The 21267-nt window shown below is 47.4% G+C and overlaps 1 protein-coding gene across 3 annotated transcripts in view; it reads left to right on the top strand.

Moving 5' to 3' along the window:
• The window catches only part of LOC143964305 (C-type lectin domain family 10 member A-like), an 82118-nt gene extending 80095 nt beyond the window's left edge, over positions 1–2023 (top strand). For all 3 annotated transcript variants that reach the window (XM_077474005.1, XM_077474003.1, XM_077474004.1), the window contains one exon: positions 1431–2023. In XM_077474005.1, coding sequence (XP_077330131.1) covers positions 1431–1581 — 151 coding nt within the window. In that variant the 3' untranslated portion in view covers positions 1582–2023. The remainder of the gene's footprint in view (positions 1–1430) is intronic.
• Positions 2024–21267: the final 19244 nt, after the last annotated feature.

Here is a 21267-nt window from a genome sequence, read left to right as displayed (position 1 = left end):
AAGGGGTATACTGTAATGGAGTCACACAACACCCACTAAGCCCTGCAGATGGCTCTATTAGAGAACAGCAATAAAGGGTAGATACAGGTGTATACAATATATACCTGTATCTACCCTTTATTGCTGTTCTCTGCTGGAGGCACAAAAAACCCACTAACTCCTGCAGATGCCTTTATTATAGAACACCAGAGATAAAGGGGTATATAGAGATGTATACTGTGCTGTGCTGGAGGCAAACACAACTTCCAATAACTCCTGCAGATGGCAGATGGCTCAAATAGAGAAGAGCTATGTAGGTGGATATAGCGGTGTGTACTGGGTACAGAGCACGCAGACAGCACGCACAAGCTCCTAACACTACTGACTGCAAGCTCTATTATAAAAGATAGATCACTAGCTATATAGGTGAGGTGAATATAGTGGTGTATACTGCGGTCAGGGCAAGCAGACAACAACCACTACAGAAGAGCAAGATCGAAAATCGGCCGATAACAATCGGTGTATACTGTGTTGAAGGTACACAGAACACCCACTAACTGCTTCAGACGCCAACACACTACACAAGGCCGCCGCGCTGGCGGCCTTATATAATGTGGGGCATGTACTACACAGCCTGAGCTATGATTGGCCACAGGCATCCTGCCTGTGGCCAATCATGGCTCTCCTCACTGCTGGCGCTGTGATTGGCCAAGCATGCAGGGTCACAGTGCATGCTTGGCCAATCATGAGCCAGCAATGCACTGCGATGACGCAGTGCATTGTGGGCCGTGAGCGCCACACGAATTTGGCGCGAACGGCCCATAACGTTTGGAATTTGCCGAACGGGCGAACAGCCGATGTTCAAGTCGAACGTATGTTCGACTCGAACACGAAGCTCATCCCTAGTTGCTAGGGATGCAGCGGGCACCAGTACTTGCCGCTTCTGTAGGAACCACTGAAAATAGGAAGCCACTTCTATAGATGATGCTCAGCTCCCAGGGCAGAGGGGACCAAACGTTTGGCCATTCTTCCAAAAACTCTAACAGCCTAGGTTTAAGCCAAGCCAAGCCCATCCCTACTCCTCACATAGCCAATGTAGGAAAGAGATGAGGGAAAGAACTCCTCACATAGACCAATAGGTAAAGGAGTGAAGGGGAAGAACTTCTCATATGAAGAACTGGAGGAGAAAACTTCACATATTCAATCAGGGAAATAGGTGGGAGGAAGAACACATCACATAGCTAGGGGTTATGTATGTATGGGGTTGGCCACCACTGATCTAACCTTAGTAGATTGTACCATTGAATTGTAGTGTGTGGTCAGTTCTCTTGCAGCCGATCACAGTTGTTGGGCTCACACCTTTTAATTCTCATTTTATAGCATTTCTGAGGTTCCAGTTCTGCTCAGTTCCTGTATTGATCTAAACCCTTATTGTCACTTCTGTCCTTCAGGTTCTGGATTAAGGGTCAGCCTGATGATTATAAGGGTCATGGTCTTGGAGGAGGGGAAGACTGTGCTGCATTAGAGTCGGGATATGAATGGAATGATCGTCACTGTTCTGAAGGAATAAAGTACATCTGTGAGAAGAAGGTGACCTTCTGATATGGACTGAAGGACACCAGAGGACACCTGATATCTCTATCTACTGTATCTTTGCTACTCCTCCATCGTGCTAAAGCAATATAGAATCTACTACTGTATAAAATAATGCTGCAGGATATGCTGGGATTTTTTTTTTCCAATATAAGTTTTATTATAAATGTTGCATAAAACTTACAGTTCAGCACATCAGAACAACACAGTAAAGTGATGTTAAAGTCGATTAATAACCAAGGAGCAATGTATGAAACAATTAACATATCTACGATTTAAGGCAAATACCGTCAGAAGAGACGAGGGTTATAATCAAACAAACTAGTTTGTATAAAAGATCAGCCAGACTAAAATTCTAACTGCTTTTACTTAGTAGAACAAAACAAAATGAATACAGGCCAAGGCCTGTGTAACAAACCCAGAAATCCTGTGACAAACATTGAGGTAAAAAAAATGGGGGGGGGGGGGGTAGGAAGTGAAGGGACATGGGGGGAGCCAGGAATGACGAGGATATGCTGGGATTTGTTGTTCTCCTAGAATTGGAGTATCTCAGAGCGTCCAATCTGCTGTTTTCAAGTTGAACTCCAACCTTTTCTTTAGTCTTGCACAGTTGTATAGGGTCTTATATTTCACCACATGCTGTGAGCGTCTCACAATGTGCATTAGAAGCTACAAAGAGTCAGATAGAGCCCTGCCTGATTTCTTGGTTGGAGGAGGTCCAGTGTCACCTAGGTCTCTTCTCTCCAGCCTGCCTGTCCCTGACCCACCACAAGTCATTCACTGAATTTCAGTTTTTTCAAACATGGAGGCTCGGCATCACATGTGGGTGTTATCTAGGGTGATCTGCATGCAAACGTGTGAGTCACCCTCCTTCTTGAGACGTACCATTTCACATGTTATCAACATGGGGGGGGGGGGGTTATCTTACCAGAGGGGACAAGGCCTTTATCCACTTCAATACCGGGCACTTGCACCCCCTTCCTGCTCAGGCCAATTTTCAGCTTTCAGCGCTGGCACACTTTGAATGACAATTGCACGATTATGCAACACTGTACCCATATGAACTTTGTATCTTTTTTTTCACATAAATAAAGCTTTCTTTTGGGGGTATTTTATCCCCACCGGGTTTTCTACTTTTTGCTAAATAAACAAAAAAAGATGGAAAACTTTAGAAAATAATGTGTTTGTCTTCATTGCTGTTATAAAACTTTGCAAATATATAATTGTTTTTCATAAATGTAGGCCAAAATGTATTCCGCTCCATTTCTTTGGTGAAAATAACCCAAATCAGTGTATATTATTTAGTCTATAGGTAAGTTATGAAAACTATGGCATATATATATATATATATATATATATATATATATATATATATATATATATACATATATATATATATATACATATATACATATATACATATATATATATATATATATATATATATACATATATACATATATATATATATATATATATATATATATATATATATATACATATATATATATATATATATATATACATATATATATATATATATATATACATATATATATATATATATATATACATATATATATATATGTATATATATATATATATATATATATATATATATAGTAGCAGAGCGTCCCAGAGAGAGCCAGGAAAAGTCCTGTTTGGGGTTTATACCTCTCCCAGGCTCCTCTCATACACATTTAGAAATCTGTGATCCATGATCCATGATCCAGTTCAGGTCTTGGTCCTCTTCCCCAGGCTAATTTAAGCTCACCTGAGCAGACAGCCTTTCTCTCTGCCTGGGACATAAACACAAAGTCGGTCTGTGAGCAGAGTAAGGTTGGTAAAACCTGTTAAGCAGTCCTTTGTAGAAACTGACAAGCGTTAGGCTTGTTCAGTCTGATAGTGAGGGCCTGCAGACTGTATAGCTAGAGCCGTGACATGGCTAGGATTTGTGTTTTGCTACTTTTCCCTTTATTTTGTTTTCTGGAGCACTGTACAGCACCTGTATATGGACTTGTATATACCACAAATAAACACAGCACTGTTGGTCACTTCATCTCTGGACTTGGTATCTGTGCCTGAGAAACTGCTCATCCCATACCTGCTACCTGTCCCCCAGGTTACATATGGTGGAGAATGCGGGCAGCTGTAGTAAGTTACTACTTAAAAGGCCAGTACCTAGAGTGACTAAAACATGGAGGAAATCCTAAAACAATTGATGATATCTGCTGCACAACAGCAAGCAAACGCTGCACAGCAGGAAACAAATGCTGCACTACAGCAAGCTAATGCTATTGCACAGGAGCAAACCAAGGCGCTTTTCCAACAGATTAGTGCTGTAGGTACAACAAATGCTGCAATTAATGCTGCACTACAGCAAGCTAATGCTATCGCACAGGAGCAAACCAAGGCGCTGTTCCAACAGATTAGTGCTGTACAACAAAAAAAGCAATTAATGCTGCACTACAGCAAGCTAATGCTATCGCACAGGAGCAATCGCAGAGGCTGTTTGAACAGCTAGCCACTGATGCCAAAGCGGATAGGAAAACCTTGATGGAGGTTGTGGAGACGCTATCACAGCGGTCACCTGCTAAAATTGGTGGAAGCCAGTGAAATGGCCAATAGATTTAAGGAAAGGGGACACACACCTGTTAATATACAAAAAGCCCTGGTCTCAGCTAGTACCATTCCAAGGGACACTTTGTTGCAGAATAAACATTCTTCCAATAGAAATAGCAATAAAAGTAAACTTTCCTTTTCAGAGACAAATATTCCTGTGTTTTCCACATCCTATAGTTTGGAATTCAGCGATGTAAGAAAAATAGTGACAAAATATCTTCCCATTCTATTCAACGATTTTGCATACAATCATAATTCTTTCTAGAGGCATAAAAACGGTTTCTCGTAGAGCACCTACTTTAGGACATACTTTATCTCCCAGCCTATTCACAACGAGCAAATCTGACCAACATTGGCTGAGATTCACAGGCAATTTCAAATGTGGTGGAACAGGCTGTGCTTACTGTTGCCATATTATGAGAGGTACACAGGTTACTTCTTGTGTTAACAACAAAACTGCTAACATCAGATCTTTTATAAACTGCAACACTAAGTACTGGAATTCCAAAGCGGGATTCCGCTGCTGTTTTTTTTTTTTTTTTTTACCTGTGTCACTGGTGGGCGATTCCTACAGTGTCTTTGCAGTCACGATCAGCGTCTTTTTAACCCCCGGCGTGACGATTTCATTGCTAAGGAAAACTTTTAAAAAAGCAGTCCGGCGGTTTCCATTTTCACTGTGGGCGTTTGAAGCCCACAGGCATTTACTTCCTGGATGCGATGACACTGAGCTCCCAGCATCCACCGCTCCATCTCGCACATGCTCATTGAGTGTCCTCTTTGTTTTCCTTCCTCTTGCCTCATGTGCTATAGTGGTAATGGCAGATAGAACTGCCTGCCCACTTTCAAAATGGCAATTTCGGACATGCCCTCGTCACGTGACCGGCGTCCTCCTTCCGAAATCTCACGAGATTTCGGCATGACTGTGTCCCCCACTGATTCCTGGGAAATAGCTAAAAAAGTTCCCAGGGACCATTGCGAAGCCGATAAACACACCTACTCCCACGGGAGGAGAGCCCGGAAGTCGGCATAAACATTAAAAATAAAAATACTGCATATTATTTTATTTCAATGGTCATAACTGCATCTAGGTTCCAAAGCCATTTGAATAAGTTGAACTTACAATTTTCTGTAAAAAACCTCTTTAATTTATGTTATAACCTGCAACCTTTGTCATATACAATATGTAGGATGCACTACACGTAGACTTAAAGCGGGAGTCCGCCGGGACTCTGCGTTTTTTTTTTTTTAAAAGCCAGCAGCTACAAATACTGCAGCTGCTGACTTTCAAAATAGTGGCACTTACCTGTCCAGCGCGCCCGCGATGTCGGCACCCGAAGCCGATCTCTAGATCGTCTCTCGGGTGCTGCCGCCGCCATCTTGAGTATGGGAATCAGGAAATGGAGCCTTTCGGCTTCATTTCCCGGTTCCCTACTGCGCATGCGCGAGTCGCGCTGTGCAATAAGGACGGTCCCCGCTGCCTCTGGGATCTGTGTGTTTCCCAGCAGGCAGCGGGGCACTTGCGGAAAGGGGCGGGCACTTGCGGAAAGGGGCGTAATCTACGCCCCTTTCCGCAGAGAGCTATCCCGGAAGTGGGTGCAGATACCTGTACTGTACAGGTATCTGCACCCCCCTCCCCCCTGAAAGGTGCCAATTGTGGCGCCGGAGTGGGGGGAGGGTTCCGATGAGCGGAAGGTCCACTTTAGGGTGGACCTCCGCTTTAAAGACCGTCTATATGATAATTTATATGATATTGAAAAGAACAAATCCACTAATGTGGCTAAACACTGGAACACTGTACATCAGAAGGATGTCTCAAATCTGTTTATATAAGGCATTGAGAAAGTGGTGGCCCCCAAGCGGGGAGACGACAGATTTCTCATACTCTGTAAACGTGATGGTTTTCTGGATATTTTTTCTAGAAACCAGAATCCCGACAGGGTTAAATTTTGATTGGGATGTTTCATATTACTATGATTGAGAAATCTTTTGAAACATTGGAGTTCCCCTTTATAATCAAGACTACCCTAATTCTAGGAAATCCTTATTGATGTACTAGTGTTGCAGTTGTATTCTTTATTCTCTATTCTTTATCACCGTTTTTATTTATTCTAAAATCAACATTTAATGTTATAAAGCCCCGTACACACGAGCGGACTTTTCGACATCCAAACTCCGACGGACTGAGTCCGTCGGACTATCCGATCGTGTGTGGGCTGCAACGGACTTTAGCTCCGCTAAAGTCTGACGGACTTTAGAAATGAAGCATGCTTTAAATTTTCCCGACGGAACTCCGCCGGACCCGGTCCCTTCGAAAAATTCGCTCGTGTGTGTGCTACTCCGACGGACTAAAACCGACGCTAGGGCAGCTATTGGCTACTGTCTATGAACTTCCTACGTCGAATCCAGTCGTACGTCATCACGTTCGACTCCGTCGGAGTTTGGTGTGATGGTGTGTGGTCAAGTCCGTTCGGTCGAAAAGTCCGCCAGAACTCCGTCGGAACTCCAGCGGAATTCCGGCGGAACTCCTTTGGAGGTCTGTCAGACTTAATCCCTCTCGTGTGTACGGGGCATAACAAGTCACAGGTCCTTTCACATTAATTCTTTCTATGAGGATGACTCATGAGATTAAAACAGTCAGAGATTCCCTTTACATCCAAGTTCTAAAAATGTTTATGTGGATGCATGAAATTATATACAATATATACGTGTGAGTCATTCAGATGTACAAAGCGTGTGGCAATAGGACATATTTCCCTATATCCAACAATACTATAGAGGGAGGTTTTTACCTAGTTTATGAACACAATTCACATATAGGTACCTCTGGATACAGCACACTTCATATGGGATAGTCTCACAGATATGGGATATATATACTTTTTTTTCGTGTATATGGGGTTTGCTGACATGATCTAGATGTTGGTGAATTTATGCATACCGCATTGCATATTCTATGGTGTGCATAGTTCATGGATGTTGTCCATATATAGTATATCCTACATCCGATAATTTACAGTTTTAGAAACATCTTTTTTTCCGTGAGTACAGCTTTTAACACAGTTTAGATATAGGTAAGCCCATATACATTATATTCTACACAATCTAGTGAGGTGCCTTTTAAACTTGGAGAAAAAAAGAGAAAAAAAGAAGAAAAAAAAGAAAGAAATAAAGAGATATCTTATAGCAGGGATGTCCAAACTTTTTTCAAAGAGGGCCAGATTTGATGAAGTGAACATGCGCGAGGGCCGACCACTTTGCCTGACATTCTTTGAACCATTAAAATTCGGTCTAAGTGTGATCCTCCGAGCACTAATACACGGCCCAACAAGAATTCTCTTGCCTTTGTGGCTGTGTGTAGGGATGAGCTTTGTGTTCGAGTCGAACGTACGTTCGAGTCGAACGTACGTTCGACTCGAACATTGGCTGTTCGTCCGTTCGGCGAAATCCAAACTCTTGGTCCGTTCGCGTCAAAATTCGTGTGGCGCGCACGGCCCACAATGCACTGCGATGGCGCAGTGCATTGCTGGCTTGTGATTGGCCAAGCATGCGGGGTCACAGTCAGTCAATCGCAGCGCCAGCAGCGAGGAGAGCCATGATTGGCCACAGGCATCCTGCCTGTGGCCAATCATAGCTCAGGCTGTGTAGTGCACGCCCCACACTATATAAGGCCGCCTTTGAGGCGGCCTCGTGTAGTGTGTTGGCATCTGAAGCAGTGGGTGTTCTGTGTACCTTCAACACAGTTACACACCAATCGTTTTTGGCTGATTTCCTATCTTGCTCTTGTGTAGTGGTTATTGTCTGTGCCCTGACCGCAGTATACACCACTATATTCACCTCACCTATATAGCTAGTGATCTAGCTTTAATAATAGAGCTTGCAGTCAGTAGTGTTAGGAGATAGTGCGTGCTGTCTGCGTGCTCTGTACCCAGTACATACCGCTATAATCCACCTACATAGCTGTTCTCTATTTGAGCCCAATTGCCATCTGCAGGAGTTATTGGAAGTTGTGTGTGCTTCCAGCACAGCACAGTATACATCTGTATATACCCCTTTAACTCTGCTGTTTTCTGGTTGTTGTCTGCGTGCCCTGACCGCAGTATACACCGTGATATTCACCTCACCTATATAGCTAGTGGTCCATCTTTAACAATAGAGCTTGCAGTCAGTAGTGTCAGGAGATAGTGTGTGCTGTCTGCGTGCTCTGTACCCAGTACATACCGCTATAATCCACCTACATAGCTGTTCTCTATTTGAGCCCAATTGCCATCTGCAGGAGTTATTGGAAGTTGTGTGTGCTTCCAGCACAGCACAGTATACATCTGTATATACCCCTTTAACTCTGCTGTTTTCTGGTTATTGTCTGCGTGCCCTGACCGCAGTATACACCGTGATATTCACCTCACCTATATAGCTAGTGGTCCATCTTTAACAATAGAGCTTGCAGTCAGTAGTGTCAGGAGGTAGTGCATACTGTCTGCGTGCTCTGTACCCAGTACATACCGCTATAATCCACCTACATAGCTGTTCTCTATTTGGGCCCAATTGTCATCTGCAGGAGTTATTGGAAGTTGTGTGTGCTTCCAGCACAGCACAGTATACATCTGTATATACCCCTTTATCTCTGCTGTTCTATAAAAAAGGCATCTGCAGGAGTTAGTGGGTGTTGTGTGCCTCCAGCACAATATAAACTACCCAACTACTGTTTTACCCAACTCCCTTCAGGCCATTACCATGTCTGGAAGGCCAGCAAGGAGAGGCAGACAGGCGCGAGCCGATAAAAGAGGGCAAGCAGGCTCTGTGTCTAGAGACAACAGTGCTGGTCGTGGACGCGGTGTATTGTCATCAGCACGTGGCCATGGGACATGCTTGTCCTTCTTTTCTGCAGCTGGACATGTTGAACCGCAACATGCCAACGACTTGGTAGAGTGGATGACCAAGCCCTCTTCATCCTCCTCATCCTCTCTCACCCAGTCTCAGGGTAGTAGCAAAGCAGCTGCCAACGCATCGTCTTCCCTCCTCTCAATGTCATCATCAGTGACTCCTTCCCTAGACCCACCACGTCCTCCTGAGGAGTCTCCTGAACTCTTTGAGCACAGTGTTGGGTACATGCTCCAGGAGGATGCCCAGTGTTTGGTGGGCTCTGATGATGACACTCAGCTAGAGGAAGGCAGTAGCGTGAGCGCAGAGAGAGGGGATGCTCAAGAAGGACAGCAATCTGGCAGTCATGTTCCACAAGCTGCAGCATACTGCCAGGTTTGCTACAGTGATGAAGAGGGAGGGGATGATGAGTGCACTGACTCCACGTGGGTGCCTGGAAGGAGGGAGGAGGAGGAGGAGGAGGAGGAGGCACATGTCCAACGAGGCAGGATGCCCTCCGGGGGCCAGCTTAGGGGCAGCACACCGACTGAATCACACCGCAGAGCTCCGCCTGTGCAGAGCGCTTCCTCTGCGCGTTATTCTAAAAGTTCTTTGGTGTGGGCCTTTTTTGAGACGAGTGCATCAGATCGCACCGCTGCTATTTGCAACATATGTCTCAAGCATATCTCACGTGGCCAAAACATCAGCCGCTTGGGCACCACATGCTTGACCAGACATATGTTGACCTGCCATGCAGCTCGTTGGCAAGCGTACCTCAAAGACCCACACCAAAGAACAAAGCGGACCTCTCCTTGCTCCTCATCAGCTGGCATCTCCAACCCCACTAGACCTTCAGTCCTCTCTGAAACCTGCTCTGAGAGGAATGAAGGTGTAGAATTAGGTGTGTCACAGCCAAGTGCTTCCGGGAACTCTGCTAGTGGTACATCCACGTCCGATTATAGCAGGCAAATGTCCCTGCCCCAGCTGCTGGACCGGCGGAAGAAGTTTACTCCCAGCCATCCACATGCCCAGCGGTTGAATGCTAGCTTGGCTAAATTGCTAGCACTTCAACTGTTGCCTTTTCAGTTGGTAGACACAGCCCCCTTCCGTGAGTTTGTACAATGTACGGTTCCTCAGTGGCAGGTCCCCAAACGCCACTTTTTCTCATGGAAGGCGATTCCGGCTCTCTACCGGCATGTGGAAGGCAATGTCCTTGCCTCGCTGGACAGGGCGGTCAGCGGTAAGGTGCATATTACCGCTGACTCATGGTCCAGCAGGCATGGACAGGGACGTTACCTGTCTTTCACGGCCCATTGGGTCACTCTTCTGGCAGCTGGGAAGGATGCAGGACAAGGTGGAGTAGTGTTGGAGGTTGTTCCGCCACCACGCCTCCAAAATGCTACTATTGGTTGTGACACACCTCTCTCCTCCACCCCCTCCTCTTCTTCTTCCTCCATGGCCTCTTCCAGTGCTCTGTCCTCAGAACCAGCGGTGCTCCGTAGGCGTTGCAGGGGCTACGCAAGTACGCAGGCAAAACGATGCCATGCCGTGCTTGCGCTGGTTTGTTTGGGGGACAGGAGCCACACTGGGGCGGATGTTTTGTCAGCTCTGCAGGGGCAGGCCGAGAGGTGGTTGACGCCACGCCAGCTTAAGCCAGGAATGGTGGTTTGCGACAATGGCACCAACCTCCTCTCCGCCCTCCGACAGGGACAACTGACCCATGTGCCCTGTGTAGCTCACGTCCTTAACCTGGTGGTGCAGCGGTTCTTGGGCAGGTACCCCGGCTTACAGGATGTCCTGAAGCAGGCCAGGAAAGTCTGTGTGCATTTCCGCCGATCATTTAATGCCTGTGCTCGGCTGGCTGAGCTCCAAAAGGAGTTGAACCTGCCCAAGAACCGCCTTATATGTGACATGCCCACCAGATGGAACTCAACATTGGCCATGCTGCAGCGGCTGCACACGCAGCAGAGGGCCATCAATGAGTACCTGTGCGACTACGGCACCAGGACAGGGTCAGGGGAGCTTGGTTTTTTTCTCACCACGCCAGTGGGGCATGATCAGGGATGCATGCACTGTCCTGTCACCGTTTGAGGAGGCCACAAGGATGGTGAGCAGTGACAGTGCATGCATCAGTGACACTGTACCTCTTGTCCACCTCTTGGAGCATACGCTGCGTGGAATAATGGACAGGGCACTTGAGGCAGAACAGAGGCAGGAAGAGGAGGACTTCCTTGCCTCTCAAGGCCCCCTTTATCCAGACAGTGTTCCTGCTGTGCCACCCATCACACAGGAAGAGGGTGAGGAGGAGGAAGAGGAGGAGGAGGATGACTCTGTCAGCATGGAGGTGGAGGCTGGCACTCAGCATCAGCATCAGCAGCAGCAGTCTTATAGGGATGATTTACAGTCCCAAGAAACACGTGGACTTGTACGTGGCTGGGAGGAGGTAGCTGCGGATCATGTTAGTCCTTAGTGACCCAGAGTACTCCGGACCGAATGCCTCAGCTAACCTACGCTGCATGGCCTCCCTGATACTGCAAAGCCTTCGGAAGGATCCTCGTATTCTTCGGATCAAGGAGAGGGACCATTACTGGCTGGCCACTCTCCTTGATCCACGGTACAAGGGTAAGGTTGCCGACCTTATCTTGCCATCGCAGAGGGAGCAGAGGATGAGACATCTCCGGGAGGCCTTGCAGAAAGCTCTGTGCAACGCGTTCCCAGAGACTGGGAGGTTACAAACTCCTGGTCCTGGACAACGTGTTGCTGAGGCATCGGTCAGAAGGAGCGGGGGAGAAGGTGGCCGTCTGACTGATGCTTTCAGACAATTTTTTAGTCCGCAGCCTCAAGGTATGATTGGTTCCAGCACCCATCGCCAGCGTCTAATTTACATGGTGCAGGAATACCTAGGGGCAAGGTCAGACTTGGACACCTTTCCCACCGAAAATCCTCTGGCTTACTGGGTCTTGAGGATGGATCACTGGCCAGAGCTTGCACAGTATGCAATTGAGCTACTGGCCTGTCCTGCATCCAGCGTTCTTTCGGAACGCACCTTCAGTGCTGCTGGTGGCTTTGTTACCGATCACAGGGTGCGCCTGTCCACCGAATCAGTTGATCGACTGACCTTCATCAAGATGAATCAGTCTTGGATCACCCACAGCTACCAAGCACCTGAAGCTGATGTAACCGAATAATTTTTTTTGAAATATCACATCCCTTTAAGACTGCCTATGCTGATGCTGAGTGACTGTCCTGTTATGTTGATTGTCTATCCTCTTCCTCCTCCGCTGATATGTTGGAAGAACATTTCTGGTTCTGGGTGATGCCATCAGCCCAATTTTTCTGCCCCTGTTTAACAGGGGCGTTTAATTACAATTTTTGATGCAATGCTTTGCAGCAGGGCTAATTCCTGCAATAAAACTAGAGTATATGGCAGAGGTTGCAGTGTGGTGGCACCAGCACCAGTGCCTAAGGCCCAATTTTTCTGCCCCTGTTTAACAGGGGCGTTTAAGTACAATTTTTGATGCAATGCTTTGCAGCAGGGCTAATTCCTGCAATAAAACTAGAGTATATGGCAGAGGTTGCAGTGTGGTGGCACCAGCACCAGTGCCTAAGGCCCAATTTTTCTGCCCCTGTTTAACAGGGGCGTTTAAGTACAATTTTTGATGCAATGCTTTGCAGCAGGGCTAATTCCTGCAATAAAACTAGAGTATATGGCAGAGGTTGCAGTGTGGTGGCACCAGCACCAGTGCCTAAGGCCCAATTTTTCTGCCCCTGTTTAACAGGGGCGTTTAAGTACAATTTTTGATGCAATGCTTTGCAGCAGGGCTAATTCCTGCAATAAAACTAGAGTATATGGCAGAGGTTGCAGTGTGATGGCACCAGCACCAGTGCCTAAGGCCCAATTTTTCTGCCCCTGTTTAACAGGGACATGTAATTACAATTCTTGATATAATATTTCACAGGAGGGCCCCTTCCTGTGCCCACCCAGAATAACGGTGAGGACTTATAGTGTTGTGGCACCAGCACCACAACCACTAAAGGTCAATTTTTCTACCACTGTTCAACAATGGCATGTAATTACAATTCTTGATATAATCGTTCACAGCAGGGCGCTCCAGCGCCCACCAAGAGTCACTTTGAGGGCTTACAATGTTGTGGCAAAACCAACACCTTGTTCCGCCATTTCTGCAGAGCATATAGGGCAGGCCCCTACTTTCAAACATCCAACTTACAAACATCTCTTACTTGCAAACGAAAGGAGACAGCAGCAAGTGAGATGAAAAAAGATGGACGACAAAACAAATTATACAGGGGTGATAACCCTTCCCTATGTTTTCCAAAAAGCTTAAAAATATTTTTTTTGACTGGAGCTACACTTCAAAAATGTACCAGTTGAAAATTACAAACAGATTCAACTTAACACAACAAACCTACACAGTCCCTGTCTTGTTTGCACCGCCTGTATACTGCTGTTCTGAGTATATAGGGCCTGGGGGCCACACGCATTTCCTTTTTTTAATATGGGTACAGGGTTCCCCTTAATATGCGTACAAGACCCAAATAGGCTGGTAATGGGCAGGGAGGGCTACCCATGCCATTTTTCTCAATGATTTTCAACCATATTGCAGGAACCAGATATAACATTAAAACCACATGCAGTTTTAAATGGTGTTATTTCCGTTTAATGTCATTTTGTGCAGGGACTGTTCTAAACACGGGAAACACGTGGCACTTCACAGGCATACTACAGACACCCCCCAGGCACCATATTTAAAGGAATATTTCACTTTTTTTTTCACTTTAATCGTCATTAAAATCAGTGTTCCCGCCAAAACGGCCGTTTTTAAAACTTTTTTTGCATTGACCCATATCCCCTGAGGCAGGAGTCAGGTCCCCAAACCCTTTTTAGGACAATACCTTGCATATTAGCCGTTAAAATTAGCACTTTCCATTTCGAACGTTCGAGTCCCATAGACTTCAATGGGGTTCTAACGTTCGTAACGAACGTGGGGTCCGTTCGAAAGTTCTGGTGCGAACCGAACCCGGGGGTGTTCGGCTCATCCCTAGCTGTGTGTGGTGAATAGATGAAATCAAGTGTAATGTTTGGATACACCGTATTTATTGGTGTATAACACGCACCTACACTTTAAGAGGGAAGCTTCCGGAAAATTGCAGCCACCATTGCCAAGGATTCACCCACTATTGCCAGGGATTTACCCGCCATTGCCGGGAATTCACCCGCCATTGCCAGGAATGCAGCCACCATTGCCAGGAATTCACTCACCATTGCCAGGAATGCTGCCACCATTGCCAGGAATGCTGTCACCATTGCCAGGAATGCAGCCACCATTGCCAGGATTGCAGCCACCATGGCCGGGAATGCAGCCACCATTGCCGGGAATGCAGCCACCATTGCCGGGAATGCTGCCACCATTGCCAGGAATGCAGCCACCATTGCCAGGGATTCACCCGCCATTGCCAGGAATTTTGCCGGGAATGCTGCCACCATTGCCAGGAATGCAGCCACCATTGCCGGGAATTTCACCCACCATTGCCGGGAATGCAGCCACCATTGCCAGGAATGCAGCCACCATTGCCAGGAATTCACTCACCATTGCCAGGAATTCACTCACCTTTGCCAGGAATGCAGCCACCATTGCCAGGAATGCAGCCACCATTGCTAGGATGTCACTCACCATTGCCAGGAATGCAGCTCCAAAATGCAATTGCCAGGAATGCAGACACCATTACCATCAGCGCAGCCTTGGAGGGGACATGGAGGGGGCAGGACGAGTGCCAAAGACATCTTACAGGAGAATCTCCTGTTTACACAACGGCCTCTTTAAGAGAAAGTCCCGCCTCCTTTGATGGACAGCACAGTCGTCCAATGGCAGAGTACCTCTATCGGTTATGGCAGGAGAACTGGGGTAGTCTGAGGAAGTCCCCACCATCAGTAGAGCTGGACAGCCGTCTGCTGAATCCGAGCCTATGTTGGAGTTTGCTGACCTTAATGTGCACAAAGAAAATTTTGGTACTGAGCAAAGAAAAGACCAGACATTTGCCAGGGCCTGGGAAAATGTAATAGTGATTAATCAGGCACCTGTCGAACCAGGGGATAGGCCTTGTTTTCCTTATTTCAGCAGCAGTGAGGATTTACTGTATCGTATATGTAAAATGAATGATGAAGTGGTTGAACAATTGGTGGTTCCTAAGCCATACAGATGGGTGGTGTTGAAAATTGCCCATGGACACTTGCTAGGAGGCCATTTAGGGGTTGAAAAAACTACTGAAAGGGTGTTGCATAGGTTTTACTGGCCTGGGGTACAGAAGGATATTGAGAATTATTGTCAATCCTGTCCTGTGTGACAGATGTCAGGCCCACTACCCCACTTCCGAAGTCCTTTAGTGCCATTAACAATTATTGAAGTGCCCTTTGAGAGGATTGCCATGGCCCTTGTGGGTCCACTCCCCAAGTCTGCCTGGGATCATCAGCATATCCTAGTAATCATGGATTATGCTACCCGTTACCCTGAAGCGGTTCCCTTACGCACCGTTTCTGCTAAAAACATCGTCAAGGAGCTGTTTATGGTATTCAGTCGGGTGGGCATCCCTAAAGAAGTCCTTACAGACCAAGGCACCTCATTTATGTCGCCAATAACTAGGGAGTAGGGATGAGCCGAACACCCCCCGGTTCGGTTCGCACCAGAACTTTCGAACTGACCCCAAATTCGTACGAACTTTAGAACCTCATTGAAGTCTATGGGACTCGAACGTTCGAAATTAAAAGTGCTAATTTTAACGGCTGATATACAAGATACTGTCCTAAAAAGGGTTTGGGGACCTGGCTCCTGCCCCAGGGGACATGGGTCAATGCCTAAAATGTTTTTAAAAATGGCCGTTTTGGCGGGAGCACTGATTTTAATGACGATTAAAGTGAAAAAAAAATGAAATATTCCTTTAAATATCGTGCCTGGGGGGTGTCCATAATATGGCTGTGGAGTGCCACGTGTTTCCCGTGTTTAGAGCAGTCCCTGCACAAAATGACATTAAACGGAAATAACATCATTTAAAACTGCTTGCAGTTTTAATGTTATATCTGGTTCCTGCAATATGGTTGAAAGTCATTGAGAAAAATGGCATGGGTAGCCCTCCCTGCCCATTACCAGCCCCTTTGGGTCTTGTACGCATATTAAGGGGAACCCCGTACCCATATTAAAAAAAAAAGGAAATGCGTGTGGCCCCCAGGCCCTATATACCCAGAACAGCAGTATACAGGCGGTGCAAACAAGACAGGGACTGTGTAGGTTTGTTGTGATAAGTTGAATATGTTTGTAATTTTCAATTGGTACATTTTTAAAGTGTAGCTCCAGTCAAAAAAACTATTTTTAAGCTTTTTGGAAAACATAGGGAAGGGTTTTCACCCCTGTATAATTTGTTTTGTCATCCATCTTTTTTCATCTCACTTGCTGTTGTCTCCTTCCGTTTGCAAGTAGGAGATGTTTGTAAGTTGGATGTTTGAAAGTAGGGGCCTGCCCTATATGCTCTGCAGAAATGGCGGAACAAGGTGTTGGTTTTGCCACAACATTGTAAGCCCTCAAAGTGACTCTTGCTGGGCACTGGAGTGCCCTGCTGTGAACGATTATATCAAGAATTGTAATTACATGCCATTGTTGAACAGTGGTAGAAAAATTGACCTTTAGTGGTTGTGGTGCTGGTGCCACAACACTATAAGTCCTCACAGTTACTCTGGGTGGGCACAGGAACGGGCCCTCCTGTGAACTATTATATCAAGAATTGTAATTACATGTCCCTGTTAAACAGGGGCAGAAAAATTGGGCCTTAGGCACTGGTGCTGGTGCCACGACACTGCAACCTCTCCCATATACTCTAGTTTTAGTGCAGGAATTAGCCCTGCTGCAAAGCATTGCATCAAAAATTGTAATTAAACGCCCCTGTTAAACAGGGGTAGAAAAATTGGGCTGATGGCATCACCCAGAACCAGAAATGTTCTTCCAACATATCAGCGGAGGAGGAAGAGGATAGACAATCAACATAACAGGACAGTCACTCAGCATCAGCATAGGCAGTCTTAAAGGGATGTGATATTTCAAAAAAAATTATTCGGTTACATCAGCTTCAGGTGCTTGGTAGCTGTGGGTGATCCAAGACTGATTCATCTTGATGAAGGTCAGTCGATCAACTGATTCGGTGGACAGGCGCACCCTGTGATCGGTAACAAAGCCACCAGCAGCACTGAAGGTGCGTTCCGAAAGAACGCTGGATGCAGGACAGGCCAGTAGCTCAATTACATACTGTGCAAGCTCTGGCCAGTGATCCATCCTCAAGACCCAGTAAGCCAGAGGATTTTCGGTGGGAAAGGTGTCCAAGTCTGACCTTGCCCCTAGGTATTCCTGCACCATGTAAATCAGACGCTGGCGATGGTTGCTGGAACCGATCATACCTTGGGGCTGCGGACTAAAAAATTGTCTGAAAGCATCAGACGGCCACCTTCCCCACCGCTCCTTCTGACCGATGCCTCAGCAACACGTTGTCCAGGACTAGGAGTTTGTAACCTCCCAGTCCCTGGGAACGCGTTGCACAGACCTTTCTGCAAGGCCTCCCGGAGATGTCTCATCCTCTGCTCCCTCTGTGATGGCAAGATAAGGTCGGCAACCTTACCCTTGTACCGTGGATCAAGGAGAGTGGCCAGCCAGTAATGGTCCCTCTCCTTGATCCGAAGAATACGAGGATCCTTCCGCAGGCTTTGCAGGATCAGGGAGGCCATACAGCGTAGGTTAGCTGAGGCATTCGGTCCGGAGTCCTCTGGGTCACTAAGGGCAACATGATCCGCAGCTACCTCCTCCCAGCCACGTACAAGTCCACGTGTTTCTTGGGACTGTAAATCATCCCTACAAGACTGCTGCTACTGCTGCTGATGCTGAGTGCCAGCCTCCACCTCCATGCTGACACAATCATCCTCCTCCTCCTCTTCCTCCTCCTCATCCTCTTCCTGTGTGATGGGTGGCACAGCAGGAACACTGTCTGGATAAAGGGGGTCTTGAGAGGCAAGGAAGTCCTCCTCTTCCTGCCTCTGTTCTGCCTCAAGTGCCCTGTCCATTATTCCACGCAGCGTATGCTCCAAGAGGTGGATAAGAGGTACAGTGTCACTGATGCATGCACTGTCACTGCTCACCATCCTTGTGGCCTCCTCAAACGGTGACAGGACAGTGCATGCATCCCTGATCATGCCCCACTGGCGTGGTGAGAAAAAACCGAGCTCCCCTGACCCTGTCCTGGTGCCGTAGTCACACAGGTACTCATTGATGGCCTTCTGCTGCGTGTGCCGCCGCTGCAGCATGGCCAGCGTTGAGTTCCACCTGGTGGGCATGTCACATATAAGGCGGTACTTGGGCAGGTTCAACTCCTTTTGGAGCTCAGCCAGCTGAGCACAGGCATTAAATGATGGGCGGAAATGCACACAGACTTTCCTGGCCTGCTTCAGGACTTCCTGTAAGCCCGGGTACCTGCCCAAGAACCGCTGCACCACCAGTTTAAGGACGTGAGCTACACAGGGCACATGGGTCAGTTGTCCCTGTCGGAGGGCGGAGAGGAGGTTTGTGCCATTGTCACAAACCACCATTCCTGGCTTAAGCTGGCGTGGCGTCAACCACCTCTCGACCTGCCCCTGCAGAGCTGACGAAACATCCGCCCCAGTGTGGCTCCTGTCCCCCAAACAAACCAGCGCAAGCACGGCATGGCATTGTTTTGCCTGCATACTTGTGTAGCCCCTGGAACGCCTACGGAGCACCGCTGGTTCTGAGAACAGAGCACTGGAATAGGCCATGGAGGAAGAAGAAGAGGAGAGGGTGGAGGAGAGAGGTGTGTCACAACCAATAGTAGCATTTTGGAGGCGTGGTGGCGGAACAACCTCCAACACTACTGCACCTTGTCCTGCATCCTTCCCAGCTGCCAGAGTGACCCAATAGGCCGTGAAAGACAGGTAACGTCCCTGTCCATGCCTGCTGGACCCTGAGTCAGCGGTAATATGCACCTTACCACTGACTGCCCTGTCCAGCGAGGCAAGGACATTGCCTTCCACATGCCGGTAGAGAGCCAGAATCGTCTTCCGTGAGAAAAAGTGGCGTTTGGGAACCTGCCACTGAGGAACCGCACATTGTGCAAACTCACGGAAGGGGGCCAAGTCTAGCAACTGAAAATGCAGCAGTTGAAGTGCTAGCAATTTAGCCAAGCTAGCATTCAACCGCTGGGCATGTGGATGGCTGGGAGTGAACTTCTTTCGCCGGTCCAGCAGCTGGGGCAGGGACATTTGCCTGCTATAATCGGATGTGGGTGTACTGCTAGCAGAGTGCCCGGAAGCACTTGGCTGTGACACACCTAATTCTACACCTTCATTCCTCTCAGAGCAGGTTTCAGAGAGGACTGAAGGTCTAGTGGGGTTGGAGATGCCAGCAGATGAGGAGCAAGGAGAGGTCCGCTTTGTTCTTTGGTGTGGGTCTTTGAGGTACGCTTGCCAACGAGCTGCATGGCAGGTCAACATATGTCTGGTCAAGCATGTGGTGCCCAAGCGGCTGATGTTTTGGCCACGCGAGATACGCTTGAGACATATGTTGCAAATAGCAGCGGTGCGATCTGATGCACTCGTCTCAAAAAAGGCCCACACCAAAGAACTTTTAGAATAACGTGCAGAGGCAGCGCCCTGCACAGGCGGAGCTCTGCGGTGTGATTCAGTCGGTGTGTTGCCCCTAAGCTGGCCCCCGGAGGGCATCCTGCCTCGTTGGACATGTGCCTCCTCCCCCTCCTCCTCCTCTCTCCTACCAGGCACCCACGTGGAGTCAGTGCCCTCATCATCCCCTCCCTCTTCATCACTGGAGCAAACCTGGCAGTATGCTGCAGCTTGTGGAACATGACTGCCAGATTGCTGTCCTTCTTGAGCATCCCCTCTCTCTCTGCATTCACGCTACTGCCTTCCTCTAGCTGAGTATCATCATTAGAGCCTACAAAACACTGGGCATCCTCCTGGAGCATGTACCGAACACTGTGTTCAAAGAGTTCAAGTGATTTCTCAGGAGGAGGGTGGGTCTAGGGAAGGAGTCACTGATGATGACATTGAGGGGAGGGAAGATGATGCGTTGGCAGCTGCTTTGCTAGTACCCTGAGCCTGGGTGAGAGAGGATGAGGAGGATGAAGAGGGCTTGGTCATCCACTCTACCAAGTTGTTGGCATGTTGCGGCTCAACATTTCCAGCTGCCGAAAAGAAGAACAAGCGTGTCCCATGGCCACGTGCTGATGATGACGATGCACCGCGTTCACGACCTGCACAATTGTCTCTAGACACAGAGCCTGCTTGCCCTCTTTTATCGGCTCGCGCCTGTCTACCTCTCCTTGCTGGCCGTCCAGACATGGTAATGGCCTGAAGGGAGTTGGGAAAACCAGCAATTGGGTAGTGTATATTGTGCTGGAGGCACACACAACTTCCACTAACTCCTGCAGATGGCTCAAATAGAGAAGAGCTATGTAGGTGGATATAGCGGTGTATACTGGGTTCAGAGCACGCAGACAGCACGCACAAGCTCCTACCGCTGACTGCAAGCTCTATTTAAAACGAGCAAGATAGTTTGCTATATAGGTGGATATAGTGGTGTATACTGGGTTCAGAGCACGCAGACAGCACGCACAAGCTCCTACCGCTGACTACAAGCTCTATTTAAAACGAGCAAGATAGTTTGCTATATAGGTGGATATAGCAGTGTATACTGGGTTCAGAGCACGCAGACAGCACGCACAAGCTCCTACCGCTGACTGCAAGCTCTATTTAAAACGAGCAAGATAGTTTGCTATATAGGTGGAGGTTTTTATTTAAAAAAAACTGCTGCCAGTTGTATTTACAAAACAAAGACATAAATACTCATTCTTGAAAAGAAGAAAGGAAAACCAACTTAAACAGACTTAATAAAATAGAAAAGAAAACATGCTTTCTTCACCAGCTTAAAAGAAAAGTCACTCGGATTAAAACAGTTTATCTACAATAACAACCTATCTATATACACTACACACCCTTTATAGACAGGAACGTAACGAAACCATCAGTGCCTACCATGCTTTTAAAATTAGATTGCCCAAAAAACTAAACGTGAGGGACAGGACAGACAGACCCACCACGTAGGGAAAAAGAAGGGGGAGGATCATCACGGTGGCCGG

Source organism: Lithobates pipiens, unplaced genomic scaffold (genome assembly GCF_037356315.1).
Source record: "Lithobates pipiens isolate NorthernLeopardFrog02 unplaced genomic scaffold, aLitPip1_a1.2 Scaffold_8, whole genome shotgun sequence".
Lineage (NCBI taxonomy): Eukaryota > Metazoa > Chordata > Amphibia > Anura > Ranidae > Lithobates > Lithobates pipiens.
Note: the sequence above shows the minus strand (reverse complement) of the source record. Positions and strands in the feature narration are given on the sequence as shown.